General features: G+C 40.7%; 1 protein-coding gene and 1 long non-coding RNA gene across 2 annotated transcripts in view; one reads left to right on the plus strand and one right to left on the minus strand.

Annotated features, from left to right (window-relative positions):
- Positions 1-2,563: 2,563 nt before the first annotated feature.
- LOC127013788 (uncharacterized) lies at positions 2,564-10,474 on the minus strand. Its single transcript, XR_007766119.1, has 3 exons — positions 10,360-10,474; positions 3,203-3,310; positions 2,564-2,688 (listed from the first exon to the last, which is right to left on the minus strand). It is a non-coding gene; the product is annotated as an uncharacterized LOC127013788 (long non-coding RNA).
- A 2,999-nt stretch (positions 10,475-13,473) lies between these two features.
- ASPH (aspartate beta-hydroxylase) overlaps positions 13,474-19,689 on the plus strand; it is a 121,705-nt gene continuing 115,489 nt past the window's right edge. The window contains 1 exon segment of the mRNA XM_050892929.1: positions 13,474-13,580. Within this exon segment, the coding sequence (XP_050748886.1) occupies positions 13,520-13,580 (61 nt within the window). The 5' untranslated portion in view covers positions 13,474-13,519.

The following is a 19,689-nucleotide window of genomic DNA, read 5'->3' on the forward strand; positions in this document are numbered from 1 at the left end:
GCCTACTGAAAACATTTGGAGTTCTTTCAGTTATTTCAGTTTAAAATAAGTAAATGCTCAACAGGAGCAAAGACCAAAAATAAAGCCAGTGCAAGACCAAGATTTTCCTACAGTAAAAAATAATGAACAGTAGAATCTCTCTGTCTGGGGGAAGAAAGTTACATTTCCAGAAAATTATGAAGTTCCTAATGAAAACAGAATTCTGTTTTGTGGAATTAGAAGTAATGAATCACCTTTCAAACTAAAGGACATCCGATTTAACATAAGAGGGATTTATATTAGTAACATTACATTCCCTACAACATGAATATACCACATATGGATTGCAAGATTTTTTAAGGGGCTGGATGATTAGTTGGCAACTCAAGAACAGTCACTTGCTGAGCCAGCTTACGGTAATATGAGCACTCCAGGGTCCCATGCCAGGGCAGAACCTGATCACCTACAAAGATTAGAAAGGAATGTTCCTAACATGTGTAGTCCTGAGCAGCTGGCTGGTATATCACAGATCTTGACGCTTGTTTTTTAACCTTTTCCTTGTGTAGAAGTTTATCAGCATTTCTAGATTAGGTACACAACAGAACTGACACTGTACACCAAATTCTCTTATCTTTTTACTACTATATGCTGCTTTGGTGAAAAATAAAACAGTCCTATTATATACTTCAATATGCAGATGCCTTCCAAGGTCATTTCATTTACATTAAATGTTTTGCTTCCAATTTATTTTCATGGTCCACCAGACACTGTAAATGAGCACGTTATACAAAATAAAAATGCATAGCTTTACACTCAGGCAAATAAGCTCAGCATCATAAAGTTATTAAAATATATATAAAATATGAAAGACTTTCTTGATTATAACTTTTGTGTGTTTCTTACATAATTCAATTGGATTTTACTTACTAGATAACATGATTTAAAAGCCACCTTTCAATGCTGTAGGCATCACTGATAATCTTTAAAAAGCTACCCATAATACATAAACAAGATAATACATACTCCTCAGACCAAATCAGATAATTCAGTAACAACATAAAGTAAACAGACCCTCCTGCTCCCCGTAGCTTCCATATTGCCACTGGCAACCCCCACTAAAAATCCAGCTACTCACAGTCACAGGGGTGAGCAAAAGGGTCAGCTTTGCAATCAGTCCAGGATGCTTAGATATTTTACAGATCTTGGTAGGGGAATAAGAAAAAAGGAAAATACTTCACCTGTCACTTTCTCTTCTTATCCCAATAGCACCTTAAGTCAAGTTCCTCCTTTGGCAGTATATGCTAGCATGGGATGGGAAACATTCCCAGACACACCTTGCAATATGTATTTATCTGTAGGTCAAAATGAATACTTCAACATCAGTTTAAAAACTTGTGAAGATCTGTAAGAAAATGTTTATCAATAGTCTGTTTATAGAAAGACTTTAATACACAAATATATCTATACACACACATATACATACTCACACACAAAACCACCACATACAAACTCATACATGAGGATAACATACAAACTATATTTGAGCCTGAGCTATTATATACTGTACACACTGCCCTTTGAATAATGTGAACAAAATAGCTATGGATAGCTAAAGAAAGAAAGGAGAACAATTTTTAAGACTATGCTCTGAACAATGTTGTGCTCTACTGACAACAAAGTGGACGTATCAGTGACAAGTTTTCCCTTCTTTTCCTTTTTCCTCAATAGGGCATTTAAATCAAATTACAAAGAGGACCTGAAGTAAACAAACACACCCCCTGTTTTGGAAAAGTAAGTGATTCAACTAACAGGTGAATCAATTTTGTTAGTGAAAGAAGATGATTCTTACAGCCAAGGAAACATTAAAATAGGAAGGAGCAGAATTGAAGAGGCACACTCCCAGATTTCTCCCAACAGGTACAGTGCTACTCATACAAGAGGACTAAAAACCACTGGAAATGCAGCATTTCTTATCAGCAACAGTAGTTCTACAAAAGCAAGCTCGCATCCACTGAACAGGCAAATAAAAGGTGCTTGATACAGTTTAAGTGTATCAGCTTTTTTGACAATTAACCTGTGTCAGCTCAGTGTCAGCCAGGCAGGTTAACTGTCAAATAGGCTGATTCATTTAAACTGTATCAGCCAGCTTTTGTCTGCTTATTTAGCAAAAGCGTAACTGCATTCTGTAATAACAGAAAATACTGATAAAACTCAGGCAAGAGGCAGGGGAGGACTAAAGTGAAAGCCTGGAGTGGGCTGCATTGAAAGAAGAAGCAAAGGTGGCAGCAGAGAGACTTGCTTTCAAAATGCTGGGAATCATCAAGTATTTGATCACTGAAGGCGAAGTTCGCTATGTCTTAAGATACTCCTCCTTCACCACAGGATCCTGGGATGAAACAAAGCTAAAAGTGGGCAGACCCATCCGAAGAAAGACACTCCAAGCATGCAAAGGAGTTTTTTGGTTTGACTTGACCTCTGTGCAGTTTTTCCCCATGGGACAAGAATGGAATGGTCTTCCAGGTGGAGATGCAAACATCATTTCCCCTCTTGCAGAAATAAAACTTCAGAGCCTTACCTGCTTTCACAGAGACTGAGATCATACACCTTCCCTGACGGGATCCCTCAGCCCATTTCTGTCACTACATTACACTGATGCTGCTCTATCCTCTTCTTCTGTTCTTCATTAACCCAAGTGGAAATGGCAGCCTACTATGAAGAAGAGAAACAGCTGGTCTATACTTGGATACTACAAGTGGAGGACCTACATAAGTAGGGATTCAAAACATGGACTCAGCTCTGCTTGTGGGGCTAACCCACCACCTCTAGGCTGCTCTAATTTGTGACGTGAAATTATGATGAGAAACACCATGGACTTCTGGAGTAGGCAGACAAATACCTGTCTTACCTTTTTGTCATAGCAATACCCTCCAGCCAGGTCACTGATGGCCTGATGAGTCTATTTGTCTAATGGACTATTAAATGCTCATTAATACTTTTGTTTGGATTAACTAAGCACAGTGCCATCAATCTAAGTTTCTCCTCAGCTTCACTGCATGTGAACTTGTGAGATACCACTTCTTTGGCTCCCACACTCCCTTTAACATCTTAGTATATTCCCCTTTCAAACAACAACCAACCCAAGATCCTGTTGGACACACCGTGTTTGCTAGCATCACATTAATCTCGGGTGTGGGTACATTTTACTTCTTTTCTTAGTTCTTACCACCTGTCCTTCCCATGCAGAGCAAGTTCTTGGAGTTAGGAACTCTGCTACCTTGTATTCTTCTGGTAACTTCCACACGATGCTCACATTCCAACTTATCCTTAGATTCTGTAAAAATGTAATTAAAAACAATTAAATCCATTTAGTAATGTATATTTGGGTTTGATACAGGTTTGAGCAAATGAAATTTTGTTTGGATCATGTTCACCCGCCTAAGCACATAAAATTCCCTAGCTCTATTCTTGTCGCCTTTCCTTGCCTATTCGTTCCCTGCATCCCCATCCTCCTCTGCTTCATCCCAAAGTCCAAATACCTTTCCGTTAATAAAATATTTTGTTCCAAATGTACCAGCATGCAAAAGGTTCACAGGCTGTTTTTCTAAATTAACATTCATGCCATTTTAGTACCCAGTCATGAGTAAAGCAAACAGGTTCTTGAAATAAGATATCTACTTTTCAACATTAGGCTTAACACTTGACTAGTTCACTTAATGTGTTGTGATAGGTGTTGTAGGTTCAGATTACCATCTTCCTGTACATCTGCATTTAAGCCTCACAGTGCAGTGTAACTGGACGTTCACAACATCACCTTCCACCTATTGGCAACAGATAATGGCACAATTTGTAAAACAGTTTATTACAAAGAAAGTAATGGCCTGATAAAATCAGAAATATAAAGAATGACTTTGCAAATGAAAGTCAGTGGAAATTTTACCACTAAAAAATGAGTTTGTCTGAGTTTCCATTAGAGAAACACATAGTAAGAACTTTGAGGAAAAAGCATCAGAATTTTAAGTCCTTACCCTAAAGGAAGACTTAATGGTAGTTTTCTCTTAGACTCCACAGGAGAGTACATTCCAAAACAGCTAACATAAGTTGAAGGCTACAAACCTATGGCCAGAGACTTTACAGAGGTAAATCAGTAAGGTTTTACTGAAACCAAGAAAGTTACAGTTGGTATGATCCAGCTCTACATGCCACTCGATACTATCTTGGAGCCATTACAGGAACTATGCTTATGAATTTCATGTAGGAAACAGAGAAGCAAAAACACAGGCCAGATTCTGTCACTGGCTTTACTCCATTCAGTTACTTCTCTGTCATATTGCTGTAGCAGCTAAGAACAACAGGAACTATACAATCACAATAAAAGATGGGCTTCGCCCTGCAAAGGAACTCATACTGTAAGGCAGCACAGAGGACCACATACAGATGGTCAAGGAGTACTAGGAAACAGTACCATCCTATTAATTACAGTCCTCAGCATGGGCTAATTTTTTTTGTGGGCAAAAGAGTTTTAAGGTGGAATGTGAAGAAGAAAGGAGGGCATGGAAGGAAGTAATCACTGCTTATTATAAAATTTAACATATGGGTAAATGAAGTCAGCGTCTTAGCTGATGAGAAACAATAACTTTAACCCTGATATGGAAAGTCAGATGTCAGACAAATAACAGGCATCTGTCAGCTTGTGGAGCTGGGACCTGCTCATGCTCTGAATGCCAGTCTTCTCTTCTTGACTGTGTAATATACAGAATTCGGCACCCTGCCTCCATTCCACACAAAGCAAGGGAAGGGAAGCTGAAGGCCCTTGAAAATGAAGTAACTTTAGCATATGTAATGTTGGTAGATTCTGCCTGAAGTCCTTTTTAATTTTTTTTTTTTTAAAAACTTGCTATTTTTAATGTCAGTCTTCCTGGATTTAGGCTTAAACTTGACCAGCTTGACTGATCAGATGAAAAAAGGAGCAGTCTTGAAGTTCACAGTCATATGAATTATTAAGAGTGAATGACAACCCTTCAATACAACTGATTTTCTATATCCACAAAACAGAAAACTTCTTGTCAGGATGATGGTGCACTTCCACGGCAAAGTAAAGTCTCTCCTTACAATCTACAGGATACACTACCATGTCCACCACACCTACAGGATACTCAACTCGTAAGGTGAATTATTACTATCTGCTCCCCAGAGGAAGGCACTTGTTTATACCTGCCAGATGGAACTGACAGCTGGCAACTCAACGCCCCACAAAGACCTTCTGCAAACAGGCTCTTAACAAACACACGTATTCTGGCTTCCTGTCCCCATTCCATTTGAATCAAACACCTCTGGCTCCCACTCCCCACCTCGGTTGGCTTTTGGACTTAGCTTTCGTTCCTGCCCAGTTCAGACTGCTTAATGCACACACCCATAATATTTTTAATATTTACATATTTCATCACAGCAAATATTAATTACATGAATTTAGTCAAAGACATTGCTTCCATTTTTTTTGCAAATTTCAACAGGGGTAATAAATGTCCTCTCTGGAAATACTATCACAGAGAACAACAGATAAATAAAGCACCTTTTTTCTGGGAAAAAGGTGCCTGCTCTGCCTGCTTTGGCTGTGTCACATCAAGTAAAAGAAATCACACATTTCTATGCCACAGACTTTATTCTTTTGATTACCAAATATGTATCCCTATCCACTCATTGAGGGGGGACAAGATTAATAACACAGTAAGTGTATATATTGCTGCACTGAATGTTCAGTACAGCCAAGTGTTTTCTTAAGTTAGGCTGTACCTAAACAAAAGTTAGCATGCCTAACTACTTCAAATAAATGAAGCAATTGCTCTTTCAATTTGACAAGTTCAGCAAGAAATTGGGTTTTACTTGTCAGCAAGTGGAACCAGGTATAAATCTTATCAGTCCAATATAATTTTTTAATAGAAATTTCTGAAACTATTACAGTGAAATACATAGAAGAATTTTAAAAAAAACCAAACAAAAAAAACCCCAAAAACAAACCCAAAAAACTAAGGGTTCTTTAAACAAATGGTAAAATGAACCACTCTCGAAAGTGTTCTGCTCCAGTAGGAGGGAAAGACATACCTGTGGGAAATTGAAGCAGAGCTAATGGAAGCATACAGCTGACAGAAAATGCTTACTGCAGAACACTTTAAAAATCCACAACTTAAAAAGTATTCAAATACACTATTTACAGTCATGCACAAAAAGCTAACCAGACAGAAAACATGCAGGAGAATGTTCATTATCTACCTCAAAGGAGTCATGAAATACAGTGAGTTTTAGGCCAACTCCACTCAGATCTGTCCATGTCCTACTTGTATCATCAAGCTCCAAAGATTAATGAGTAAAACACAGAACATTTTAACTCTGAAATTCACTTGCCTAATGAATACAGGGTAGTGAGCGTGCCAAGATTCTATGATTAAGTTACATTTCTTCAGCTGCTACATGTATCACTGAAAAGTGAAACAGGCTTAGAGAGAAATAGAAATAAAGCTTACTTCATGAAAACAGCAACCTTAAGTTATATTCTTTCACCTTGTAAAATGAACGAGCAGGTGAGGGTCCTGGAAATCCTAGCACTAGCTGATATATCTAAGAATTTGTCTCTGTACTAAGAAGTCACATCTCTTTTTTTTGTGTGTGTGTGTGTGTTTACCCTTGGCAGAAGTAGTCTCCAGAAGCTGTGAAAAAGTCTCAGGAGGTGTGCAAGTTCATGTTGCAGGATATGTCCCCAGAATGACTTGCAAAGACACGAGCATGAGCGAGTTCTGGCATCTGATCAGTTCTGGTTTAGCAAAATTTGTAATTTTGAAGAGAATACTACTCATCTTATTTGCTGCCTTGCACCTATAATACAGCCAGACTGAAACTAGCTGCAAGGGATCCCTAAGCAAGTGCTCTGTACTGAAAAGGCCTCCTACAGGGAAAGCTCTACCACTTACAGGGTTTTTTAACAATACTAGCTATTGTTTACCTATTTCCTGCAGGTGCTTTCAGTTTTTAAAGTATTTTAAATACAGCTAAGTGAAGCTCCTCCATTTTATTTCCGGAATGACTGAGTATGTAAAAGCCTCTGAAGGCTGCAGTACATTTCATATGTTAAATAAACTTGAGTGGTATTTATTTATAACTGAAGATACAAAATTCATTAGAGAGGACTCAGTTCTTTAACTTGCCAACAGGATGACTAATCAGCAAGTATGTGCTGGCCAGCCATGCCAGAACATGCCAGCCTTACAGCTCTGCACTAACCAGACAGTACACGTTATCTGAACATCCCATGGGGACGATCACAATACTCAGTGGGAGATAGGAGGCTATTGAAGCAGAGGTGGGAGAGAGTTTTGGGAGACAAAGGAAACAAATCTCCAGGAATTTAGGCATTGTGTATTCTGCTGCGCCTTGAACAATTTGTTTTCTTTTCTAATGTGGAAAATTCACAAAATTATTATATTAGAAAGTGTGAAGGTAAAACAAGGCTAGTTCAGACATGGCATTTGGGGTAAGCAGCTATGGGTAGTGGCTGATTCGATAAGAATATTCCAGGTTGATTCTGGAAAGCTGCTAAGTCACTCACAGTAAAGTACAATCCATCAAGACAACCTATTAAGTGCATTGCTATTTCTGTTCATATCTGCACATTCTCCAAGCTTAAGAACATCCTAATTTATGACCAATACAGGTTTTTCTTTTCTAAACAAACAAACAAAACTCTAGAACTTCTGACCAGCAATTTTTACAATTCAGATAGCTCATTTAATATCACTACTTTTGCTGAAGCCTGTACAGCAGTTTTACCAAATGCAACTGTAGGCTAGAGACCATTTTGATGCTTTCCCCCTTTTTGCTAACAAATCTAAGTCTCTGGAAAAGAGCAAGCAGTACACTGGCAGGAAAGTACCTTCTCCTTATTTTTCTTGCTAATTTCAGTAGCAGGTATGATGGCAAGTGCTGGGAATGGCTGACTAAGCCTCATTCTCTTGCTGCCACTCTAATGAGGATTTATTTTTATCCAAGATAATTGAAATACTACTCATCCTGGTTTGTCGTAGTCTTTATCTGTAGCCAACCTGTGTTTTGCACTATTTGAGCTCCATCAGTTGCTCTCAATCCATCTGGAAGGTATGACTTCCAGTTTAAAGATCTTTCAAGGCTAGTTCCTGATTGTCCTTTCAAGAATACACATTATAAGTAACTGTTACAGGTGCACAAAGAAATGTTTGCTCTTTTCTTCTGAGCTTCTCATGCTGTAGGAGACAAATCCACACATTCCTGTGCTGGTGCTTAGTGACATGACAAAAGGCCTCACTTAAATTCCAAATAATCGTTAGAGTTTATGCAAAATCTAATCACCAGATGCAAAATCTTGCTCTGAGAAGTTCACTTTATTCTCAGCTGTAATTACACTCACAGGGATCAATTTAGCCGAATCAGACCTGGCAAAATCTGCAGTAAGACCTGCAGAATCCAAGCAATGCTGTAACAAATCCCAGACCACCAGGCCATACTACTGATCCAAAGGCCAAATGCTATTTGAGTTACTCATTTGGGAGGTCGATACAAATCAGCTGAGAGCAAGGAGAACAAGCTTTTGACCTAGACTTTATAACAGATAGCCTATATTTTACCTTAGCAATTTTAAACCAAAGTTCACTTCATCTTTGCCTGAACTAGACATGATTCACCTGGCTCAAGTTCTTTGTGTCCCTTATGTTCTGGATAATTACATCCTTCTGAATGCCTCTGTTCTAAGTTTATATAGGAATGCACAAATCTAATAACAGGTGTCTATTGCCATAGAAGTACTGTTTAAATAAATAAATAAATGAGAGAGGACTCCTCCTCAAGAGTAACCAAGTCAAATACACCTTTCTTTGCTGCAGATTCAAGAGCTGTAAGTGGACCACCACCGCAGTTGTTTAGGTTTGGATAACTGAGACACTCTTTACTTTCTCTTTTCCCCCCCTCTTCCCAAAACATCTGATCCGGTTTTCCGTAAGTGGTTAGTGAATTTTGGCTGACAAATGCAAATGGCTGGATGTTGATTCTCTGTGCTGCCTGTAACCCCATTAGAAACCAGAAACCTGATCAGCAGTTTAAGTGTCAACTTGATAATCCAGAAAACAAACAGCAAAACCTGTTCATGACCCTCTTTGCCCTAAGTTGACCCAAGGCACATTTTTGAACACAAAGTCTGCTGGTGGAAACATCTTTTCTAACTGGCTAGCAAGGTGCTTAGCTCACTCACCATGCATGAAAAACATATCATCTGGACAATCAAAAACCTTAAAATTCTAAATGCCAAAGTTTTCTATTGAAAATCTCAGATTATCTTAGAGTTTTTAACACATTATTTTTATCATATCCTAAGAATTCCCTACCTCTTTTCATTGCAATGTATTAAGTCATAAAAATACTTTTCTCCTCTAGTTGGAGAATGGGCTTTCCCTTAATGATCAATTGAAACTCACTTATTTATGAGAAATGTACATAATCTAATGGACAGCTGTAATTCAGTTAGAATGATCAACATATGAATAACATAGCTCAGGAACACCAACAGAATAAGGTTGAGCCCTCTGAGCCTTCAATTATTCTTCATACTTTTTTCATACAAGAAATGTCATGGCCTACTAGCAGTGTAACAGATGACTTTATGACAAATTCAGATAAAAACTGTGAATGGAAATAAATTTGTCAATAGAACACACAGCTTAAACTCAGAAAACCATAGCACTGAATTTGGCACAGGTGAAGGGGGATTTAAAATGGCTTATTCAGCTATGATACAAGAAGTGAAAAATACAGGGCTAAAGTAATGGTTCCTTTAAGTAGATGTCACTCGTTCTTTCATATTAATAATGCCTCTTTTACTCAGCATCTCTTCTCCCTGCTACAGACAGATCATATATTTGCTATTCTTTTAGAAATTAGGAGACTAGAGACTGAATCCTCTTCTCGTGTAATTGTTTCATTGCTGCTTCTGCTTATCACCTTGGACATGTTTCTTTCTGTCAAATAGCAGAGTCACTACGCTATTGAATGAATCAGGCCAGCAAAACAGCTGTGACTGCATTAATGCAAAGGTATTTATAGAAACAAAATGCACAGTAAAAACAAGCATTTATTTTCCGAGCAGGGCTCATTAATTGGTGGCATTCTTCTAATACAATGATTTATGATATGCAGTATAATTTAAATTTAGTTTAGCTGAAGTCTCAACAAGCAGTCAATTAGGACAGTTTGGAGCGGGGGTAAATGTGATTCTTGCCAAGAGGAAGGATTTTTTATTTTCTGTTTTAAATAAGCCTGATCCAAGTGGAAAGACTCCAACAGACTGCTGTGGGCTCTGTCTCATACCTCTTGCCTTTATCATGTAACTTCTGTTTTTATTCCTCCTGTTTTTTCTGGCTTTTCTTCTTTGCCTTTGGCTTACGAACTTGCTCCTTTCTCATTGTTACATTCTTTTGCTGCCCTGTTTCTTTTCCTCCTACAAACAAAAACAATGATACTTATCTTCTTGTGGATTACTGTATACCCTTACAATGTACTAAACACGTAGGTCTAAAACAATTGAGCAGCTTAAAAAAATGACAAGCCATTCCCATGCACATTCACCTACCCACACTGTTTGCTTTTCTCTCCATCATCTTTACCAAAATGACATTTTAAAAATTTGCTTCAATTTTCATTACATTTCAGATCAGAAGGGATCGTCATATCCTTTGCTGCAACAGTCACCCTGGCAAATTTAAATCAAATTAAGCATTACTGTCTCTAGAATAAGTCACACCAAGCTGTCCCAAGCTTCTTCAATAGCACAACATGGATCACACAGCCTGTACCTGAATTGTCTTCAGGTGATCCCAGTAGGAAAATCAGGCCTACAGCTTTCTGCTAAGTTTATCTGAAAGGCTGCTTAGTCCAAAGCCACGCACGATGATCAGATTTTAAGTACGTGATCAGAGATATCAGGCAGGAATATAAGAAAAAGATTCTCTGATCACTAGAAGGCAATAGCCTCTCTCATCTAACCTTCTTCTTCAGTTCACAGTTATATCTGTGGACTGGGAGGAAAAAGTCTTCCTGATGCTATAGGAGATCAACAGAAACTTCTGAATAACAAGGTCATGCAGAATGCTAGTGATCAGCATAAAGATACAATACTGCTATGAGCATTTGCACCTCTGTATGTATATTTTAATCCTGCAAGAGAGTCTTCTTGGATAGAAGAGCGTACAAGCAGGTACTGAATACACCAAATATGAAATGCTGGCAGCTGTGTGCCAATGAAAACAGAAGTAAGGAATTTTACAGTCCATTTACAGTCAAAAATTTTGTTCACAGTAAATCATTAGCAACATCTTTCTAAGTGTCACTGCTCACCCAGTTGCTTCAATGTTCTTAATATCTCTTTTCTTATCAAACTGCCACTTCCCATAGTACAGCTTCAGGAAACTGTACCCCACATTAACCACAAAAAGCTGTTGTCTTACTTGACAGTAATTACTACTCACAAGAATATAGTCACACAGGCAGTTATTTTCTACCATTTATTATGTTTTCAGTAATCCCAGTTACAGATTATCAATTTTTTCTTGCTTTCCTTAGGACAATTTGTTCCTTATATTGTACTTTCCAATTTGCTGAAATGTTAATAATTCATCCTGTTAGCTTTTCTGTGATAAATTGTACGTGGTCATGAGTACATCTGCTCCTCCCTAGCGGCTTTTGAACTTGTTTGGCAGTTTCAGCCTCACTAGACAAAAGGAGAGCATCTCAAAAATATTAAGTACTTGCACATCGTGTGAAAACAAGACTTCAGTAGACTGCCATACGCAAGTGAAAAGTTCGGATACTCAACTGTACTAGATACCAATTAATTCATGAGAGATACCAAGAAGTAGGCTTCATTAGTTCTGATGTTGACAAAACTAGTTGCTTTTACTTCTACTGGCTAAAATACCCACACTGCCATCCTGTTACTTGTCTAAGCACTTAAGTTCAAATCTCATTCAAAATTACTGATTAATGCTCTTCAGTAAATTACTATTTCTGGTTAGCTTCATTGCATTACTCGGTTCAAAACACAGTGCCAACCTTTGTTTGGGGACAAGCCTTCTCTCTCCACACATCCATTTGCAAAGGCTCTAATTTCCAAAATTGTTTATTTTGATCTGAAACACTGTATTTATGGTCAGGACTCAAAGGTGGGGTTTGCTTTTTTGTTTCAGAGTTGTACTATTATGCCACAGTGCTATTTAAGTGAGTCTCAATCCAAATCATTGAGTAACAAGAAGCATCTTGAATTCCTGTGAAAGAGAGGCTTATTTTGTCATAGGCTATTTTAAGTATTTTTAAAGCCTCAAAAAGCTTGCTTGAGAATTCATCCGTTGCTGTAATGTACTTCAAACTCTTTTACCATGTTGGTTGAAAAGGTGCTCTCTGAAAGGCTTAACGAGCTGTTTCCCATAATTTGGGCATTTAACTGGATGCGTTATCAGCGCTTGAACACAGCGGAGGACGGTTTACGAAACAGGACAGGATGCTTTAAGCAGAGCCTCCGTAGAAATAATCAGCCCCCGCTCAACCAGCTTTACTTTCCCTAGCTTTCTATCCCCGGCACGGTGAGGGCGGCGGCGAGGCCCCTCACCCGCAGGGCGCCCCGAGGGCCCGGCCTCGCCCACCCGCAGCGCCGGCGGCTCCTCCCCGGCCGCTGGCTCGGACACTGCCGAGCACGGAGCGCCGGCCGGCCAGCTAGCCAGCCTGCCTGCCTCCCGGGCAGACACACGGACACCCCATCACCCTCCCCGCTTCCCGCTTCCCCCTCTCCCTTTCCTCACCGAGCCAGAAGACCCCGGAGCCGCACAACCCCCGCCCCGCCCCGCCCCACCCCGACAGCCAGCAGCCGCCCCCTCCCCGTCGCCTATGCCCGCCTCCGCTCCCCTCTCTCCTGCTCAGGGCCTGAGCCCCTTTCCCTGCGAGGAGGGAACGGAACGCGGCGGGAGGAGGCGGCGGCGGCAGCCGCTGATGCAGAGCCCCAACCGGCCGCCATGACGCGGCCTCTCAGCGGCGGGGATGGCCCCGCCCCCTCCCGGCGCGCGCGCCCGCCCGGCCGGCCCGTCCGCGCGGCCGAACCCTCGCGAGAGGCCGCCGCTCGCTCCCGCGCTGCCACGTTCAAAGGCGCCGGCGGCGGGGAGCGTGTCGGACACGCGCACCCGGCACACCGCCACCACCGCCCCCGCCCCCTCGCGCCGCCGCCAATCGAAGCCGAGAGGCGCCCCGCCTCGTTCCCGTGGGCGCCCCGCGATTGGCTGGCGGCGGGCGGGCGGGACGGGCCGCGGTGCGCTCGGTGCTGCGCTGCTGTGGCCGCAGGGCGCTCCCGCACGCGGGGCTCAGGTGGTGGCGGCGGCGGTTCCTGACTCGTTCTCGCTGCGGCCCCGCCGGCTCCGCCCCCGCCGCCCCCGCCGCGCGCGCAGCCGCCGCCGCCGCCGCCCCTCGCTGCCTGACAGGAGGTGCCATGGCCTCACGCAAGAGCTCCAGAGGCGCCGGCGGCAGCCCCAGCCCCGGCTCCAAGAGAGGTGAGCGGCGCCGCTGCGGGAGCGAGACCGTAGCTCTGGGGGGAAGAAGCGGGGGCTCCCGCGGCCCCCCGAGGGGCAGCCCGCCGGGGCGGAGCGGGCCGTACCGCTGCGGGTCGTCTGCGGCCGGAGCTGGGGGAGGGGCAGGGGCCGATGCCGCTCCTCACCGAGGCGGCGGGGAGCCCCCGGGCGAAGTGAGGGGATGCTGCGCCTTCCTCTCCGCCTGCGCCTCCCGGCGGGCTGAGGTTCAGCCTCCCCCGCCCTCCCCCTCCCCTTCTGCCGGCCCTCGGCAGCGCGGCGTGGGCCTGCGGGAGCTGAGGGGGGACAGGGACAGATGGCCCGAGGTCTGCCCCTCGCGTTTCCGTCGTTCCCCTTCTCGGGAGTTCACGTGGAGGAGAAGCTTGCGTGGCCGGGCCTAGGCGGTGGGGACGCCCCTCGAAAGCTCCCCAAAAGGGTGGAGGTGAGCGACATGCAGGTCGTCTGCCCAGGGCGGGTCTCGACATCTGTAGGTATCCCGGGAAAGTGCGCTCAAATCTCTTCCTTCAGAAGCCGGGGGTAGAACCGGGATGCCGAGTATCTGATGCTAGTGAAGTCGTTGTTATTCTTGTGTCCGAACTTGGATGTTGGAATATCTCCTCAGGCTGACCTGTTTAAATTAGACCTGACTGGTCTAAATTTATTAGATCTATTGTAGATGTAGCACCTAAGCTGATGGTTTCTGTAAGTATAGAAGCAAGGACGAATAATCTTGGAAAAATGCAAGCAGAAGGTTTTTTGAGACAGCCAGCCCTACACCCCCCCTCCCCCCCATAAAGATCACCTTAGCAAATCTGACTGTTCATAAACTACAATATGTGGACGGTTTAGGTAGGGAAAGCTTTATGTGCAGTAGCATTTTTAAGCTTAGCAGAACATGCTTGAAAGAGGAAAAAAGTATATACTTCTGGAGTCACTATGCAACCATGCGCACTGCACTAAAGAAAGGAAGTGCTCTTATCAGAGATTGAATGTTTGCTCATTGTAACTTTTTTGGTTTTGAGCTTGATGTGCACAGAGCTCCAGTGATGAAATGTGATGATGACACTGAAATAACATCTGTTGTTTCTCTTTGAATATAGCAATAATATGGAGAATAGTGTTAATTAAAAGATGAACCGTATAGGATAAAGGATGACCCATTATCACATGATGAATTAAGAGAAAAATATATCAAATATACTTAAGCATGAAAGAGTTTAGAGATGATATTACAATGATAGTACAATGTTTATAGAAGTGGTTTTGGTTTTTTTTATTTTCTTTTTTTTAAATCCTTCTTTTTCAATTGCTGGCCTATGCTGTAGAGTATGTTACACTTTTTGCTTGGACTGGAGGTGCTCTGATCATCATGCAGTATTAAGTATGCTAAATATAGTTTTTCCATTATAATGCATTAAGAACATGCATCCCTAGTATAATTTTGAATACTAAACGTGGTTCTGTTAATATTTTAAATATCACTTTAAAGGTTTGTCAACATTTGAAAAATAAATTTATCAGGAAACTGAATCTCTAAGTAAAAAAGTATTCTGTAGGTTTTTATTTTCAGTCTGAGTAAAATTTTATCTCTTTGTATTAAAAGACATCTGGTTTGTGTAATTGCACCGGAGACTCTTTATTTACTGTTTTCTATGAGGAGATGAAGCAGTATGAGTAATGTGTTAGGCACTCTCCTAAGATGTAACCTCTTAAATTTAGACAAACGTTTTGTTAGTTTCAGCAACTCCTAGTTAGAATGCCTTGGACAACCATAGAAATTGCAGCATGAAGCTGATGCTGTTTTCATAGCTGCAGAAAGAGGTAACGGATGATTACTCCTGTTCGAATAAAGGAACAGCTAGAGGAGCAGGGTCTTCACAGCAGCCAGTAAGCCTTCCACAGTTGAGGGATGTGAAAATGAGATGAGGAAGTAATTTTGAGATGGCTAGTAATTGAGACTGTGAAGTATGGAAACCTGAAGTTTGAGGCAGTTCTTGACAATGTTGTGGTATTCACTTTCACAGCAGTTCATGGGAGAGGATGTGGCTTCTTGCCAAGGCATTGCTCATAGCTCTGAAACCACTGAAGTTAACAATACATCTAAAAATCTGTGCACTGAAGACAATGCCAGCATCTGAATGTAGTAATCTGCTTTTAGGTTTCCATGTCAGAAAATATTGACAGTAATCTTACAAACAGATTGTCTGAAAGAGTCTAACTGTAGTTACATAGGTGTTTTCAGATTCATTGAAATGTCAGAATTGGAACTAAATATTTTTTAGAGATAGAACTCTACCTTTTACTTTGAAAAGTCATATACTAGAAGCTGTCAAATCAGTCCTAATAAAAAAAAAAAATCTTTGTATTTAAGCTTTGTACTCCTACTGATGGACGCTTCTTTGAAAGTGACATTTACAGAATTGTGTGAATATGCCAATGATTTTATTTGGAGTACAGAAGCAAAAACCAGGTCAAAATTTGATAGTTTGGGGATACTTAGAGAGGGAAACATGTGTTTGTTATTATCTTTATTGGAAAGTTTGGCTTCTTGTCACTAGCCTAGAGAATCCATTGTAAAAACCGTGGCCTCTCTAAAGGAAGAAAATCAATTTTAAACAGCTAGATGAAGTAATAGATACTTGCTGGAATATTACTTAAAGCTTCATTAGATGAGGGACAGTTTTGGTGCAGGAACAAATGCGTGTCACCTGGTCATGAATTAACTCCCTCAAATTTCATGAGATGGGAAATTTGGAAATGCCTTGGGCATTAGCAGGTGGTTATGGAGAAGCCTTCCAGTAAGAGTGAGGACCAGCAGCCCAGCTACTTTTGAAATACAGATGGCTGGAAAAATATGAATTACTTTGTACGCTACGCTTACTTCTAGAAGTAAGAGTACTGATGATAAGGCATCTATCATTATGTTGATGTGTGGGTGTCTTTTGTCTTATAGTACATAAGCAAGGACTGACTTAAACATAATTCTCACTAATCATATAGTTGTGCAATAATTGCTGTCTGTTTTCTTTGTATTTCTAATGACAAGTGGGAGAGTAGTTCTCCAGTGAGCTAGGCACTATACAAAAACCACGTTTCCAACATAAGGCATCATCTACATCTACAGACAACTGTATTTTATATTAAAAAAAATAAAAATCCTACCTCTGCTAGTTCTGAGGCTGTGTTGTCGTCACACAGATTGAAGTCAAAGAACTCTACTGTGCTTTGATAATTTTTCTTTAATCTCCATAATAATGATTGAGATTATCTTCTGACATCCCCTACTTTTCTCTGCAACATCCCAGAGGATGTTGGATTTCACTTTTTCCTGTTTTAACCATGTAGTTTCCTTATATATGCAAATGTATTGCCAAGCTTTTAACTCCTTTTACTCATCTTTTGGACCTTCTAAGGTCCCTTAATCTAATCCTTTCATTAATTTCTGGCTTTTCAGCTTTCTTGGAATTTGGGGTTTTTTTGTATGCATTCAAGTAGACCTGATGTCCTTATCCAAATGCAATTTTTTGCTAATATTACTTCTTTTTTAGTTAACAGTATCACTTCTAGAAAGATTTAACAGGCAATTAGAAACAATTAACAGTTGTGCCTGTTAATTTGCATGAACTTTGACAGTTTCTCATCTCTATTGTAAAGACTACTTTATAGTGTACTTTCTCCGGGTGAGGCCCTCCATTAGCTCTTTACCTAAAGAGCAGAAAAAGTTCATCAGCTAAACAGCTTACTTTTTTCCTGCTGAAGCTCTTTTTTTGGCTCTTGGGAACATTGATCTTCACATCACCACTTCCGATGTTTTAAGTGGGATTGCCCGTGCCTTCTGTGGTCTCTCTCAGCTACCCAGCTGTGCTGTGGTATAACATCTCAGTTTCTTACACCATGGATTCTATGTAAATATGATGCTTCCATCTATCTAAAAATTCTGTCTCTCTGATTTCTGATCTGAACTACTGGCCAGTGTGCTTGCTTTATGCTCTTGACTTTGCAACTGTATAGTGTATCATCTGATTTCTTGTGTTACAATCTATCCATTATTTCCTTCTTCATTTTCATTGTAATCCTTAGGAAGAAGGGTATTAAGGTGTTGGAGGTCATAAATGAGATGTAAATTTGGGGCGCTCTGTGGGGCTTAACAAATGTTTTGACTGGTTTGTCCAAGTCTAACTCCTAGTGTTTGCTGAACTAATACAATTCTCATGAATTCAGTTAGTGCACTGCTCAGTGCTTTGATTTGGCTATTTAAACTCAAGGTTAGAATGTTTTCTTGTAACATCTTTGGTATTCAGGAGTATACAATGGAATGTTATTACTTTGTTAGAGTTGCTGTACGACTTGCAGACAAATGAGAAATTCTTTGTCTGTGTCTCACTGGTGGAATCTTTATATACTGTTTTAGAAATGTTGAAGTGATTTCTTCACCAAGCTTATCCTATTGCCTAATTTAGTTGCTTACAACTAGTCGAAGATCTTGAATTTTTGCCATTAGTGCCAGATATTAATATTTTTTTAAACAGTTTGGCACAGACTGGTAACAAACATGTCTCTGTGTTCAGAACAAGATGGATTTAACCAGGAAAGTTGATTATGACTTGTGAGACTAATCCTAGATCTCTGAATTTTAATGGCATTTGTGGTATCTAATAGCTAATTATAGCTTTCAAAGTATGAATTGCTCATGTCAGTGACAAAGTATCTAATAACAACTCTGTGTGTGTGTGTGTGTGTATGTTTCTTCCCTAAATCTTCAGGAAACCCTAAAACATGCTAATACAAATAGCAAAACCATGAAATGCAGACAGCCGCCTCTTTGTGATTCATCTGTCTGCCTTGTGTCTTTTTCAGGGTGGCCTTTCTGGAAAACATTTTAACATGTTGTAAAATAATCTGCCAAATTAAGTAATGGTAGCAACAGTAACGATCCAAACATCTGTAATTTACATGGTATGTTGCAGCAGTGCCATCAGTGAAATTACTGGTTTTTCTGGGGTTTGTTTCCCCCTGTCTCTTTTTTCTTTTTTTTTTTTCTTTTTTTAAGTGTCCTGTACAAAACTGGAGGCAGTAACTCTTCCAACAAGTCAGTTTTCTTATCTCTGATTAAAAGAAAGTGATGTAAATAACATTCTTAGAATTGTTACCGCAGGTCTTCCTCTGCATACGTGAGCAGATTTGCATTGGAATAGTGAGTCCTTGATATAGCTCTTCATTCATTTGTCTAGAACTAGAGTTAAACGAGCTCTAAATCCTAGAAAGGCAACCCTGTCATCTCTTAGGTTTTTCTGTAAGAAACTTCTATACACTGTTAGCTATTGAAAGGTGTGGTAACTGACTGCCAAGGTCACTCTGCAATGAAAAAGATCAATTTGAACACAGTATGTGCTTTTATGACTTGTTTTTCCATATTGGCTGGTATTTGGATTTCTTCCCTTTGCTTTTTCTCAAGAAAGTATTATTTTGGGCTTTAAGATTGATACCTAAGTGTGGCAGGATTGACATAAAACAAAGAGAGCCTGATACTTCCCCTCTGTCAGTACTTTTTCTCCTTAAGAATTGTGGAACACTGGGAGATTCCTCTCTGCACTTCCAGAGATGCTGCCACTTGATAAAGACATCAAGGAAAGTTCTCCTGCCCCTTTTGATCCAGTGTGGACTGAAATCTTGGGCCTGCTCTGTGTTGTCTAATGTATCTTACCTGCATGCAGGAAGTCGTTGTGGGCTAAAAGATATTATTCATGGTGCTTCAAATATGGAGGAGCCTTGCATATGACATCTACAAGGATGTCTGCATTCATATACTTTTTGAGCATTTTGTTAAGAGTTTAAATGGTATGTAAGAGAGGTAACCTTTTCAATAGCCTTTTGAGGATAGAGCTTGTTTAAAATGCTAGGTGGAGAACCTGAAGTATCACCAATAATCTCAGGGAGACAGAAAGTTGGAGTATATTTTCTCAGATTTTGGCAATTACTCTGAGAATGCACATGGCAGCTCTCCATCAGAGGTGGTAGCTAGTCTAGGTTCGGACTCCAGGGATGTATATCATATTGGGGGATTAAGGAATTAAATTTTTTTACAGTTCAATGC

Source organism: Gymnogyps californianus, chromosome 2 (assembly GCF_018139145.2).
Source record: "Gymnogyps californianus isolate 813 chromosome 2, ASM1813914v2, whole genome shotgun sequence".
Lineage (NCBI taxonomy): Eukaryota > Metazoa > Chordata > Aves > Accipitriformes > Cathartidae > Gymnogyps > Gymnogyps californianus.